The 14,694-nt window shown below is 33.7% G+C and overlaps 1 protein-coding gene across 1 annotated transcript in view; it reads left to right on the forward strand.

The window, feature by feature from the left end:
• The first annotated feature begins 528 nt into the window (after positions 1–528).
• The window catches only part of LOC128554928 (interferon-induced protein 44-like), a 40,704-nt gene continuing 26,538 nt past the window's right edge, over positions 529–14,694 (forward strand). Inside the window, exons 1-5 of the mRNA XM_053536261.1 lie at positions 529–578; positions 4,057–4,094; positions 7,400–7,603; positions 9,630–9,770; positions 10,833–10,995. Of these exons, the coding sequence (XP_053392236.1) occupies positions 539–578; positions 4,057–4,094; positions 7,400–7,603; positions 9,630–9,770; positions 10,833–10,995 (586 nt within the window). The 5' untranslated portion in view covers positions 529–538. The remainder of the gene's footprint in view (positions 579–4,056; positions 4,095–7,399; positions 7,604–9,629; positions 9,771–10,832; positions 10,996–14,694) is intronic.

Below are 14,694 nucleotides of genomic sequence, written 5' to 3' on the forward strand. Positions count from 1 at the left end.
TGTGCGTAGGGCAGTCGGAGCCAGGATAAGTAATGGTAAAAACAATAAATCTTTTAAGCTGCTTTATTGCGCATCTATTGACTCGAATGCCCCTGATGTAGAAAAGTTCCATCTTCAATGTGACTCAAAAAAGCCAACATTGACAGTTTTGCATGGAAAACACAACACTGTATTTGGCGGCTTTACATGCGCTCGATGGAGTTCTTCTAAACATATATTCTAGGTAAGATACTCAGGCCTTTCTGTTTTCACATGATGGATATCGAAGGGGCCGAATGTAACGTTTTTTCCTGTGAAGCGACCAATAAAACCGACATAGCCATTACATGTGATGCAAAACTTTGAGTTCCAACCTTCGGGGCATAATCACTTAGGAATCATTACGATCTCCTTGGTTTTTAAGAAAGTTCTAATCCTGAATCAAAACAGAAAGGAAACTTCTCATTCAAATTAATTGGTGTGTTTGATATAGAAATGCATATAATACAAACGTGGCTGACGGAGGAAAAAGTAAAGAGCTAGGGACATCAAGTTGGGAATGTTACTGGTGAAGAAGATTGAAGTCTTCCATGTGATAGGTGAGTCGACATCTTCTTGCTTGGGAATGGTTAGCATTGTGCATATTGCTTTTATTTTTCTTCTCTTTATTTTTGAAGGATGGTCATAAATTTCTGCAAACCAAAATAAACACTGTTTAGCATGAGCGTGTTGGTACGTTTTTGTTACGTATTATTTACGATCTCATTCAAGATAAGTTTGTGTGTGTGTTTATATCTAGTTTTTTCTTCATATACTCATCCCTCAAATTACTTGGAAAGCGTCAATGAGTTGTGTCAAGGTGTGGCATTTATATGGAGTACTTAAATGTGTAATAAAGTATCTACTCTATCCGAAAGTAGCGTAGAATAAAATCTTTATTGTGTTGGAGTATATTTCTTGTACAGTCAGAGGGTCCATTTTATTTTATATATATATATATATATATATTTTTTTATATTTTATATATATATTTATATATATATTTACACGGTTGAATATGGTAAATATGCGCATTTTCGTTTTTAAGCGCATATTCGAATATTAAGACGCATATCAATATATAAGCGCAATAGGCCGTACCGTTATTCCGTTTGGGATTTTTTTTTTTTTAATTTTGCGCTTGTCTTGCCCACGTGAATGGATTTTTTTCTCGAGTACGTCAATAACTGTCGTTACGTTTTGCTTATTTACACAGTTCTTTTCATAGTAGTTCATGGTCTCGTGTTAATCGTTGCATTTGTTGTATTGGGTTATTATTTATTACCATGACATTTAACTTTAATTCATCGACGAGGTTTTTATTTTTGGCTGGGATGTGTTCTTTTGTGTATGCCACCTACCGTCCCTACCCATTATGCCTTAGAGGTTGTTAATTGCGTGCGGATCAATTCGTTATTTATGTGGTCTGATTTGTTATTAACGATTTGCGTGGTGGGTATGCTCTTTAGGACCTTTATTTGCGAGATTTTTTTTTTTTATTTTTCTTCTATTTTTGTTGTTTTTTTTATTTACTAATACAGTTCTTTCACAGGCGGAGTTAACTCAAGTGGACTATGACGTTGATGTTTTAATGATATCATTTCTTGAAATAGTTCTTTTTCAGTACCAAGCAAGTCTCTGTTACTTTTAATTTTAGGTTACTTTGAAATTTGTTTATTCTAAGTTAGTTTCATTTCCAAGTTTCTGCCATGCCTATAACGGACTACAACAACCGAAACAGATAAATACTGAATTAAACGTTTTAGTGTGATGGATATGTAATGTAAATAGATACTTACTGCCCAATATATTAGCATTATTCCTATTTCTGTGTTTGTTTTATTTCTTACGTTATGAAAGTTTAGAGATTATTAATTTACTCTTCCGTTTTCAGAGAGATCGAGGTAAAATAATTTTGTCTCGAGGTAGGTGCATATCTGATTACTGGTAAACAAACAACAGAAGCAAAAGGACGTAATTAACGGTATTATATGGTGAAAATTGTTGATAAAAAATACAGGCGACATGTGTTTTTGCCTGCTGAATAGCCGATAGGAGTTAAAAGATTTTAACGTCTATTGTCTGATAAAATGATAATCACGATAAGTCAATAATCAAGCTTTTTGAATAGAAAATGTTTTCAATAAATGAAAGTAAAAGTTTGAATACCAGAAAAGTTGTTTGCGTTGTCATAACAGTCGTCATTGTTTTGTAAATCTGTGAAAAGAATATGGATATAATGCTACAATCTTAGTGTTGAACAGTTATTGAATGGTCCGAGAGATTGAACATTTTTTGCAAATTACGTATTCATTATGCTTTCATTATGTCTAAATACTGTATGCAATGAAAGGAAGTAGTTCACTGCGCACGTCCATGACCATGTTTTACTTTCGTTTTCTCAACCAAGCTAAGCACTGTCAATATTCTTAATATATCAAAAATAGGCGCACACGGCTTGTCTATAAGCGCATATCAAATATAAGCGCATAGTTTTAGCTTAAGTATAAGGGCATATCAAAACGTGGCGCATAAAGTGTCACTAAAGTTATTGTAAGCGTATACGCTTATTTACCAGATTTTACAGTATATATATGTGGAAACCGTATAAATAATGTAGGATACATCAAGGGGATAAAACTTTCGTTACTGTTCCCTGACCACAAAAACATTATACCGTCCTAATGTTTAGATGATAGCCCAAAAAATACGGGGACTAAATTTATAACATTGCAGTAATCCTTTTAGGAAGATGCTATTGTAAGTCATGTAAATTGTCTATTTTATATCCAGAAAATATAAATAAAAGGTTTACGTTTGAACTTCTATCTACATTTTTGTCGCTTCATAGGAGAAAGTATGATAAAGTTATGGAAAACGAAAGCACCACTCCATACGTTCAAAGATGCCTGTTTACTCCATAAAATGTCACAAAAATGACATCATCAAGAGGGGTGGGATATACTTGCCGCTCCTCCCATTCATTAATTCCGTCGTCTTATCACACTTTACATATTTTCAATTTTAAGAATTAATATTTGAATGTAATAATCATTTTGAACTCGGAGCATATTTTCGGTGGAAACATGTACTTTGAGCAAATACGTCTGTTTTGTTTTATAATCAAATCTTTTGATAAAAAACGAGTGTCTCCATTATTTAAACATATACTAATCAAATAAAGAAGATTATATTAAAATATCAAAAATATATTAAACTCGGCATAACGTGACAATAGCACATTTTAAAACATATTCAATTACACAGACTGATTGAAATTAGTTTGACACCCAAAATGTCTTAAACCAAATCTTGGTTTGTATATATATTTCCCTCTCTTTGTGTGTGTCTAGGGACAGCGTTGTCTTATTCTATCCCCCTGATCAGATCGCACTGTTTCTGTAATTGTAAAGTTTTGATGAACTTGTCGCCCTGATAGGCAGTCTTCAAGGTTTGAACGTGTTAATCATGAAAATGGCGCTATAGAACACTTGTTTAACAATAAACAAAACGTACAATAGCATTTTGAAAGTATGTATGACACATTTCAATGCATTTCATAGAAAGTGAGATACATTGTGCTCAACACAAGCAAATGTTAAAATCGTTTAGAAAGTGCCAGCCCATGACTGAATATTGCCAGGAGGGGAGCAACGGGGGTCTTCCTCCACCATCCAAGCTTGAAAGTCGCCAAATGACCTATAACTGAATTGGTGCGACGTTAATCTCAACAAAAATATAACACATCCACATGAAACGGGACTCATATCAGATTTCCTTGAAAAAGAAAAGACCAATAGCTGCAAAAATGTTATTTTCACAAATCAGTTTTTGTAGTTAAACGTTGTTGTTTTTTATGTCAACGATTGAAATTCAATCAGGAACGGGCTTAAGGTCAGAGGGGCCAAGTCTCAGTAAGGCTGCAATATTCACAAATCTGTAAACTATCCCAGGAACATTTATAACCGATGGTATGTAGGTCGTGTCCTTTTGAATAAACGTGTTTTTTTCTTCAAAACTCCTAATTGCATCTTTCAGATGACGAGTATCCTGAACCTTGGAGAACAAAACTTGAGGTAAAATTTTAAAATTCATCTGAGTAAAGATTGTTCGAAGTTCTTTCTTATGTTTAGCACGCTAGATTGGATACATATTTAAAAGTGACTTTTAATACTATTTAGGCTTTGCTGATTGTATCGGGCACATGTTACAATTTATTGATGTACTTAATACACCAAACAAGCAAGACCATTGAAATATGTGTATCTATAACCTCACCCATCTAACAGTCCATCTTATTAGTAGCAATAAAGGCAAAGTCGAAGGCCTTCACGCAAACTTGAAACAGCCTGATATGTACTCGTAGAGAATAACAGACCACTGTCTTTTCATATGAATGTTATCAGGTCGAGGCTGGAACCCCTTCCCACCATATCAATCGTAACCTGATAACATTGATGTCAACAGACAGTAGCCTGTTATTCTATTTATCATAAAACTCATACAAACTGCCTAGAACAACATATGTCCCCATCTCTTATCTCGTAAAAAAATGACCTCTGACGCAATAAAATAATAAATTTACATTTTTTATGGATTAGAAAACTTATCCGCCCGCGAAACATCTGCATAAAACAATACGGCAGCCATACTGAATTCAACTTCTACGATGTTTTTTTTTTTTTTACTTTCTGATAGTCTTGAGTATAATTATGAAAGAAACTCTTACCTGCGTCAAAAAAATCATCCTCTTGAATAAACCAGAACATGCTTTATTTATACATTATTAAACATTTGACTCAGACAAATACATGTCCAAAGCGCTGGAAACTTCACTTCTTTTTCCAGACTCAGGGCAGAGAAACTTGAAAAGAAAAACTATACCTTGTCAAATGTATTGTAAACCTTTCTAAGAATCGATTCATGTAAACATTGTAATATCATGTTGAATTTTACATAATAACGTCATTCGGTGCTATTGTCTGTGTGATAAATGTAGAGACAACCATATTCAAGGGAATTTTATGAGATTGCAGAATCTATTTTTTGAAAAAAAGTTTTTCAACATCGAAACTTGACTCTGTAATAAAATTCAATCTGGAAGGAAACTGATGTAAATACTAGTCTGTCAATATGGGAGGAGTTTAATTTTAATATCAGGTCAATGAAAATATAATATCAGGCAAGTCATATCAGGCACTTTTAGTTGTATTATAATCTCTATAGTAGTAATTCTATAACAACACCATGCAATATTACATTTTCTCGGTCTTTCATATTGATATTCTTTATTAAACGTTGTGTTCGTTTTAAGAAATTGATTTCAGAAGCATGAAGTCGTCCATCGACGGATACGACAAGTTGGATAGTCACATATTTAGCACTAAAATCACGCTTTGCTTGAGCAACTTTGAGTAAATGCACGATATTCGCATAGTAACCTTTTGTATTGACGAAATCGTTCGAATCGAACGTATGACCACTAGGATATTCGTACAAAGAATTGCAAATGGGTTTGCATCAGCCGCATCGTTATATTTCTGTATATGCCGATTACGGTGTGGCCTTTGTTAAGGCACTTTATCGCGGTTGCCTAAATTGACCCAACTTACCAAAAAGAGCTTAGGTAAGGTATAACTTGTTTTAACAATTTTGAAAATACTGTTGCTCAAAATCTTTATAGAGTTTATATTCATTGTATTACAAATCGACGGTACACAAAATTTACCTTCATCGTATCTGCACATAACTCCACCTAAGTTAACGCATTCGGATTGCTTATATTAAAAGTAGTACGAAAACACGTTCAAGCTTATATTATCAAAAGCATAACTTCAAATTGTCACAATACTAATGGTATCCAAACAAAAGTAAAGTGAGACAGTGTTTTATAAGAGAATATAGTAGGCTTAAATACAAAATATCGTTTCTTTTTTTTCAAATCCGTTACAGTGAGCGACAGAGTAAAAGTAGATCCTTCACTTACCAAAATATCAGGCAACTTTGCAGCAAACATTTTGGTGAATATACAGCAAACTTTCTTTAGGGAAACTTTTACCATGCAAATTCGTTTGCGGTAAATTTGCATGGTAAACGTTTGCGGCGAATTCGCCGAAACCTTTCTGGCGAACTTCTGGAAATGTTCTAGTGAGCTTTTGGCAAACATTTTATGCATAACAGTTTGCGGCACCTTTGCCACAAACAATAATGTAAATTTGTTTGCCGTTTATTTGCTGCAAACTTTTTGCGCTAAAAAAACAAGCATTTTGTTTTTGAAGAACAAAGAAAATTTAATTCAGCAGTATATTTTCAAGAAAAGAAAGAAAAGGAAAATTTGACTCTTAAATTAACGAAAAGAATCATCTGGTGAATCAGGTGAAGATATGTTTTCTAAGTAATTATACAGTAAGAAATACAAAATTCCTGTGTCTTAATCAGTTTGCGGATTCACTAAATTATCTGCTGCTATCTATAGTATCTAGTGGTCTTAAGATTACATAGTCATGCATGCGTAATAATGTGAAAACTAACCATACATCGCAACATCATTTATCCGCAGAATCAAACACAGTATACTTCCGTGATTTATCCATCTCTTTGTAAAGTTTTTTTGTTTAGTATGGCAACAAAAATAATCCATGTTATTACATCGATGTTCAGCTACTGCTGTTTGGTAGTTTGAAATTGTAGCCAAAATCTACGCAGCCAATAATAAAAAAAAAACAAAGAAGAAGTCAAGTGATACTGTTCTGGCAATCCAGTGGAGAACTTTCACATCTGGTCAGTTATTATAATGGCTAATGTTTTGTAGACGAAGGTATAAATAAAGATTCCGGTGACGTTTTGGTAAACAAAATCATGTGATAAAGTTTCTGGCGATGTTATGGCAAACTCTTGAATCAGTAAAGTCTTCTTAGGTGAGTTTGCAGAAAAGTCACCGAAACGTTTTCCGAAAGATCGCCGCTACCGGCAAACTCCTGCAAACATGTTTTACTCTGTTCTGGTGAAATTTAATATTTGCGGCAAATATGCCGAAAACTTTTCATTTTGGTAAGGGCTGTTAGGAAAGTGTGTTGAATTTTTAAACATTGACAAGTACATTATAAACCATCGCTTAAATAATTTCAGACGCATATTTATTAATAATTACACTTTATTGATACTTCAGTTGTATATTTGAGCATGTGAACAAAATTGTTACTTTGTACATGATTATGTTAGAAACATAAAAATACAGGTATACTACAAAATTCACGCAGTCTTCTCTTTTTGTTTTACTTGTAGCTATTAGTTACACATTTTTATAAATTATATACCTCATCAAAATTATTATATACATCCATTATGCTGTTCACAACTTTTCTGTTCCCGATATATTTAGGATGAACATGTCGAGGAGATAAAGAAACAACTTAAAGAGAAGAAACCTATACGTGGGTTAGGCATCAAAAAATATAACGTACTTCTGATTGGGACGATCGGTGTCGGAAAGTCTAGTTTTTACAACACCCTTGCGACTGCATTTAGAGATAAAGTAGAGACATTTGCTCCTACAGGAGGGTCGAAAGGAAGTGTCACAAATCAGGTAGAATTTACATGTTAACTCTTAAAATCAGTTTTCAGAAAAGGCGTCTATAAGAAGATTCTTTGGAGTAAAAAAAAAACGCAACAAAGTAAAATAACAGCAGACTCGGTTTAAATCTCGGTATTCCGCTCTACATGATAATGTATTTCGATTTATTCATTTAACCCCCCCCCCCCCCCCCCCTACCCCGAACAACAAAGTTGTAAGGAAGGAGTGGGGGTATGCTGGTTTCAGGTTGTCTGTGTGTCTGTCCGTCGACACAATCTTGTGCGCACTATCTTTCTCATCCCCTTGACACAATTTAATGAAACCTCACACAAGTGATCAGTAACAACAGTAGTTGTGCATGGGGCATGTTAGGTTCTTTCAGGGAAAAAAAATGCAGAGTTATGGGACTTTGTTGTTTTCTTCATATACTATATACATAGACACAATCTTGTGTGCACTATCTCTCCTCATCCCCTTGACACAATTGAACGAAACCTCACACAAGTGATCAGTAACAACAGTAGTTGTGCATGGGGCATGTTTGGTTCTTTCAGAAAACAAATTGCAGAGTTATGGGACTTTGTTGTTTTGTTCATATACTATATACATAGACACAATTTTGTGTGCACCATCTCTCCTCATCCCCTTGACCCAATTTAATGAAACTTCACACAAGTGATGAGTAATAATAGTAGTTGTGCATGGGGTATGTTAGGTTCTTTAAAAAATGCAGAGTTATGGGACTTTGTTTTTGTTAACATACTATGTACATACAGTCTGCATATGCAATCTTGTGTGCGCCTAATCTTCCGAACCCTTGCACACAATTTAATGAAACTTCACACAAGTGATCAGTACCAATCCTTGTTGTGCACGGTGCATGTTACGTTCTTTTAGAAAAATATTCTGTAGAGTTACGGGACTTTGCTTCTTGTTTACATACTGTGTACATAGAGTCTGCATATGCGATCTTGTGCGGGCCTAATCTTCCGAACCTTTGCACACAATTTGATGAAACTTCACACAAGTGATCAGTTCAAACCCTAGTTGTGCATTGTGCATGCTACGTTCTTTTAGATAAATATTCTGCATAAGTATGGGTCTTTGTTTTTTGTTACTATACTGTATACATACAGTCTATATACATACAATCCACATAATTATGCAATCTTGCGAGCGTCAAATTGCAATGTACTGTGTCAGTGCATGCGGGGGGTACATTCATCACCTTTAGTGATAGCTCTAGTTTTATTTCATTTTTTCATTTCTATAGACAAGAAACTACAATGTTCATGTTTGAAAAGTACAAATTTATTATTGACAATATGCAAACTACAGTCATTCTTTTTTCTCTTTAATATTCAATATAAGTTCTGTTGTATGCATCATGCTGAGACAGGAGGAGTCTACATTAATGAAAATGTAAATGTTTCACTGCCTTTGCTGAACCATGTTGATAAAAATGGTCGGTGTCAGCATGGTGTTAGAGTTGTCTTAAAATAAATATAAAAGTTTGATAAGGGATGTAGTGTTTTCATTAAACAGCCTAGTATTTTCGTTTAGTAGTTATTTGATTCTTCTGTTATAGCATGCGAGTCCCTTTTTCAAAAGTATTATTTCATTACCAATTTTGTAATATCTGAAAAGGCAAATGCCGCGATGGAACCATATCATTAATTTGCAACATTGATATATTTAAGGTATCAGGTGCTGTTTGTGGGTTTTTACCTGTAATTGGACTCGTGATTGTTGGTTTGTCTGCAGTGACTTGTTTGATAAAAGCGTTTGTTTCATAGTATAGTTCCCCGTCCGCTGAGTTTGTATTTTATGAGAGATATGCACATTTCATACTTTCTTAAGAACCTGTCAATCAAATCAAACCAGATGATAATCTGCTTCACTGTTTGCTTCTAATGAACCTTCTAATCGACTTACCTATGTATTATTGTCTTTGATTTATTTCGTGTTTCTTACTTATATTTTACAACAAATACATATTGGAACTGCTTGGTTTCACTCATATTATTTGTTAAAATAGATTAAAGCATACACGATTGAGTATGAAAAAGATGCAGAACTATGTGTACGAATATTTGACATCAGGGGATTTGAATCCCAGAGAGGTTATGAGCATGAACTTGCTCTAATACTAAATGGACAATTACGTATCGGGTATCAAGTAAGTACTATATTTATGTCTGCTTCTTAATGGTAAATTACCTGTCAGTCTTAAAAACCGCGAACTGTTGAAACATGCGGAATATGATTTTTGCTCTACATAAAGATGTTCACTTAATCTTCAGGGGACGCGATCTTGGTTTGATACACATTGTCAAACATCCAGACCATTATTATATATTTTATCTCGAAATTTCTTATTTCCACACTAAAGTGGAAAATTCATTTTGATTGGGATTTTCAATATACTGTCAAAACTGCTTTCTAGAAAACGGGCTTCCTGGTGGATTTTTGTTTTTTTTCAAACTTCAGCTCAAACCTAAATCCAACAAGAATTTTTTTTAATCTTTACAATCTTTAATCATTATCAGTGTAACCGTCTCTAATATAGCATATCCGTCAAAAATTATACGATCAGAAGGTATCCTTAGGACATCGGGCACATTTTTATCAGGCATATGTATGTTTTTAAATGCATAGAAAATGACGTTACTCTACCTTCAGCTATTTCCGGAAGTAAAGAAAATGAAAGTAGACATGCTAAACTTGAAAATGAAACTCGCCTTTGGATCGGGATTGTCAGGGGTCATGCGCAAGGGAAACCCCGTCAAAATGTATGCGCGGGGACTTTTGTTTTCTGATAATGTGTAGTAAATTCTAAGCATGTTCTTACGATTTGAAAATACCTGGGCTTTAGCACGACATTTCAGCTTTTCATCTACGAAAACATATTTTGACTCGGAATAAAAACAAATCTCAAAGGGGACCGTAACGGAGCAAGGGTATATATGTACATATATTTGGAACTTCGTCACTCAAAAGGTCCTTTTTGATGTTGTTTGAAAGTGTCAGTATATGCATCGGTTGTAAGATATTTCAGTATTTGAGAGATGCAGACCAAGATATTTCAGAAATATTTTCCCAATAAATTTGGTTAATTATTGATTCTTGGGAAGCGTGAAAGGGTCATCAGAGGTTAATACGTTTTATCCCGTTACAGGCGCGGAAAGAATATATATATGAAAGAGCAAAGTCTTCATTTATAGCTCCACTGCTTTCTCAGTTTCCAGACAAACTGTCTAAGCCAGCTGAAGAGGACATATGTAAGACGACAACCTTGGATGACCAAATCCACCTTCTGTGTTTTTTGACGGGCCCGCCTGAAAATTATAACACAGCCCAGATCGAGGAGATTGACAACATCTTACATATAACCAGCGTTAAAGGTATTCACATACAATAATTATCTGAAATTTTCCACTGGTGTAAGTTTTATGCACACAAATTTCAGACAAGGGGTACATTTGAATAGCTTGATTTGTAACAAAGAATACATTTCCCCGTTATAACTGAACGTACTCAGTCGTCGTTAATAAAATGAAACAATATTATATCGAAATCATATCTGGGGCCGTATTCATAAAGAATCTAAAGTTGAGTATAAGAAATTTATTATTTATTCAGGTAAGAAATTTTTTAACTTAAGTATATTTGTTATTCATAAAACAACTTAAGTAATTCTTAGCTAAAATAAAACTTAAGTAAGACATTCTTAAGTAAAAATATTTTGTCCAGCCTAAAAACAGGATAACCCGCATCTAAATATAGTAACGGAAGTACTTGCCCATCTTTATTTAGTAACAGAAGGAGGTCTTCCGTAAAAAACGCTGCATTTAATCCGCACTGTGTGCATTCTGCAGCTCTGCAGATACATTTAATTATGTTTGATTGTCAGAGTATGTGTGCTTTGCAGTAGACAAGCTTACTGTCGCTGAGTGGCTGCATTTTAGTTTTTGACTTTTGACCGTCACAATATAAAACAAACTGTATACGTCGGATTAGTTCGACTATGCTTTACAGTTGACTAGCATATTGTCACTGTTATCTCGTTCACAGTGGCAAAAATCCGGCTCGGAGATTGGAAATTTGGACGTTATTTTTTCACATTATTTCAGTGAAAATCTCTTTTAATAAAAAAAAAATCAGAATTTAATTTTGAATGGTGCTTGGAATAAGTGGCAAATATGTGAGTATAATTGATATATTATGTAAATTCATACCCCCATTCCTCTCGAATTATTATATCTGACTGTAATCTGAAAATGTTTAATTTCTCCCCAAATTGTGAAAAATATCTCAACGCCCTGTCCTAGTACAAATGATAAGACGTTTCTAAAGAGACAGTGCGACAATTTTTGACGAATGCTTCCAAGAACCCTACTCTCTTTGTACCTGTAACTATATTCTTACTGATTTGACTTATTTGGATCGCTTAATTTATTATTCTACATTGTGTTAAATAGTTTTCATCCCTCTAACACATGTTAGACAGTCTCTAACACATGTTAGACAATGACAATCCGATACTTATAATGCTATCATTAACGTTAAATTGTCTAATTATTATGAAAATTGACAGCCTTTTCAATTCCATATCAATTTTAGTCCTCCTACCACCTCTGGGTCCACCCATATAAACTGTGACAAAGTCCGAAACCCAACAAACTGTATAATAGTTTTAAGTGACTGTCACAATACCAATTAATAAATAATAAAATGTAATGTAGTCACTGTCCCAACACTGGGTGTCAATTTCTCTGGTGATTCAAATTGGACTAGAGCTCAAACACGGAATCTTGTGGTGCCATTCTGATACTCTGTCGAATGAGTCAACGGACCATGTACTCTTTGTGAATCATGTCTGAAACCGTGACATGATTTATGTGCTAATTTTAATTTTTATTGGCATGTTACAAACCCATCCTCCATGGCTCACCCTCATTTTACAAAATTGTTAATCTTTCTGTAACTACTTTCTTGTTTAAATCCCTTCTTACTTGTTTTGTTCATGTCCAAAGAATTTTCCTCAATGTTTTGTTTATTAGTTCTACTCCCTCTTACACAGACAGCTCCCTTCCTATAAGTTTGTACTGCATCAGCTACAGTGTGATTATTTCATTGGAAATGCAGTTTAAAATATAGCTGAATAAAACAAAGGAAACATACAGGGAATAGTTTGCCCTTTTAACTATAAAGTATATTCGGAACCTGCAAAAGATAGGGGTTTTGGCAGCCATATATACAGTCTCCATCCAATTGTATCTGTATGCATGGTACATGTATAACAGTTAGATGATCTCTTACTCAACTTCTAATACATATTATGTGAGGAAAAAATAATTACACTTTTTGTGGACTTTAATACTATACAGTCCATCAAAGCATTTGCTTTCGAATTCCATTTAGTTTAATATTATCAACTGAAGTAAATATAGTTTTCAATTTTTTTTTTAAAATACACATGATATTGTGTTTAGTTTCTGATATCATTTTTCCTCATACTTTTTTTTAAATTGTTTGATCACATAGTTCACATTAGTGTCAACCGATTGAATAGCACAGCAAGTCATTTGAATATCTAAACTTGATACTGTAATTAGTTATTACATGACATCAAAAATAAATTTTCACATATTTCAAGTTTCAACTTTGGCTCAGAGAACATGTGTTGAGTACATGGACTAGTGATATATGATTATAAGGAGTCATATATGTCATAGAGAAATGTCTGTCATACTTCATTTCTATTCTAACTTTTTTCTGAAAATAGTCTTCTTCCAAAGGCTGAATGCATTTAGTATTTAATAGGCTACATATTACATACCTTACTACAGTAGGTAGCATCATTTATTATTACATGACTCGTTTTATAAATCGCTGGTTCATAGTTTGTGCTGTTTATCGGTCCATATTCAAGACATGATTTCTTGGCTAGTAAGTCAAACTGTTGAAAAGTAATTTCGCATGTCATATAATAAAACACTAAGTCTTATTGAATGGCTTTAAAACCAGTCATTAGTCAAAATTATTGACCATCAGTCCATTAGACTTTGGTCAATAATTTTGACTATTGACCGTTAAGCCATTCAATACGTACATATCATGACTTCACTTTAATTTTCTTCAATAATTATGAATTAGAAATATATTTCAACAACATATGATGCTAGCAATGAAGGGTATCTAATAATACTTTGGATCAAGGATATTGTCCACTTTTGTTGTGCAGAAAAGTTAGGATTAGTCTGATTTCTAGTTAAACCTTTTCAACACATTTTTAAGTACCTATAATTGAAGCATACTTTTTTGACAGCATACAGCTGGAAGCAAGTACAGTGTGCATATTATTCATGATAGTGCCTGGGTGATGATTGCAGTATTCTGTATGGCTTTGTGCATTTATATCAATTATTTTAGTGCAAATAATAATAATAATAATAATAAAAATAGTATTACAGTATTTTAATTAGGAAATATCTAGTCACTGTTGTGCAGACTGAATTTAGGTATACTGTACCCATTGTACAGATTTACACATAACTAGATTCTTCCTATAGAAACTTTTTCATATAGGAAACAAACTTAAAATGATAAATTAGCATGATTTTTTTTACTGAATTTCAAAATATTTGAGGTCCCTGCATCTTGAATCTTTTTAAAGACCTTCTAATTAGAGTAAGGTTCATATCAGTAGACTGTCACCCAGCTTTCCACGAAAAATAAATAAAAAGTATGAACTCCAAAGAAACATGTATGAGCATTTTGATACAAAATATTTGAATAAAATAATGCTCTGCAATGAGACTATTTTAGTCCATAAATACTAAACTGTTTCTATTTGCTGCCACTGCAGTACATACTATTCACAAGTATTCTATTACATAGTTTTTGTCACTTTATCGGGGACTGACAAATATGTGTGTTCAAACAAGGAAAACTGCTTTTACTACAGGACAATAATTAAAAGAATATGACTTCACACAGGTTAAAAGTTAATGAGCCATGAGAAAACCAAAATAATAGTAGGTTTGCGATCAGCATGGGTCCTGACCAGCCTGGGCATCCTCGCAGTCTGGTCAGGATTC

Source organism: Mercenaria mercenaria, unplaced genomic scaffold (genome assembly GCF_021730395.1).
Source record: "Mercenaria mercenaria strain notata unplaced genomic scaffold, MADL_Memer_1 contig_880, whole genome shotgun sequence".
NCBI lineage: Eukaryota > Metazoa > Mollusca > Bivalvia > Venerida > Veneridae > Mercenaria > Mercenaria mercenaria.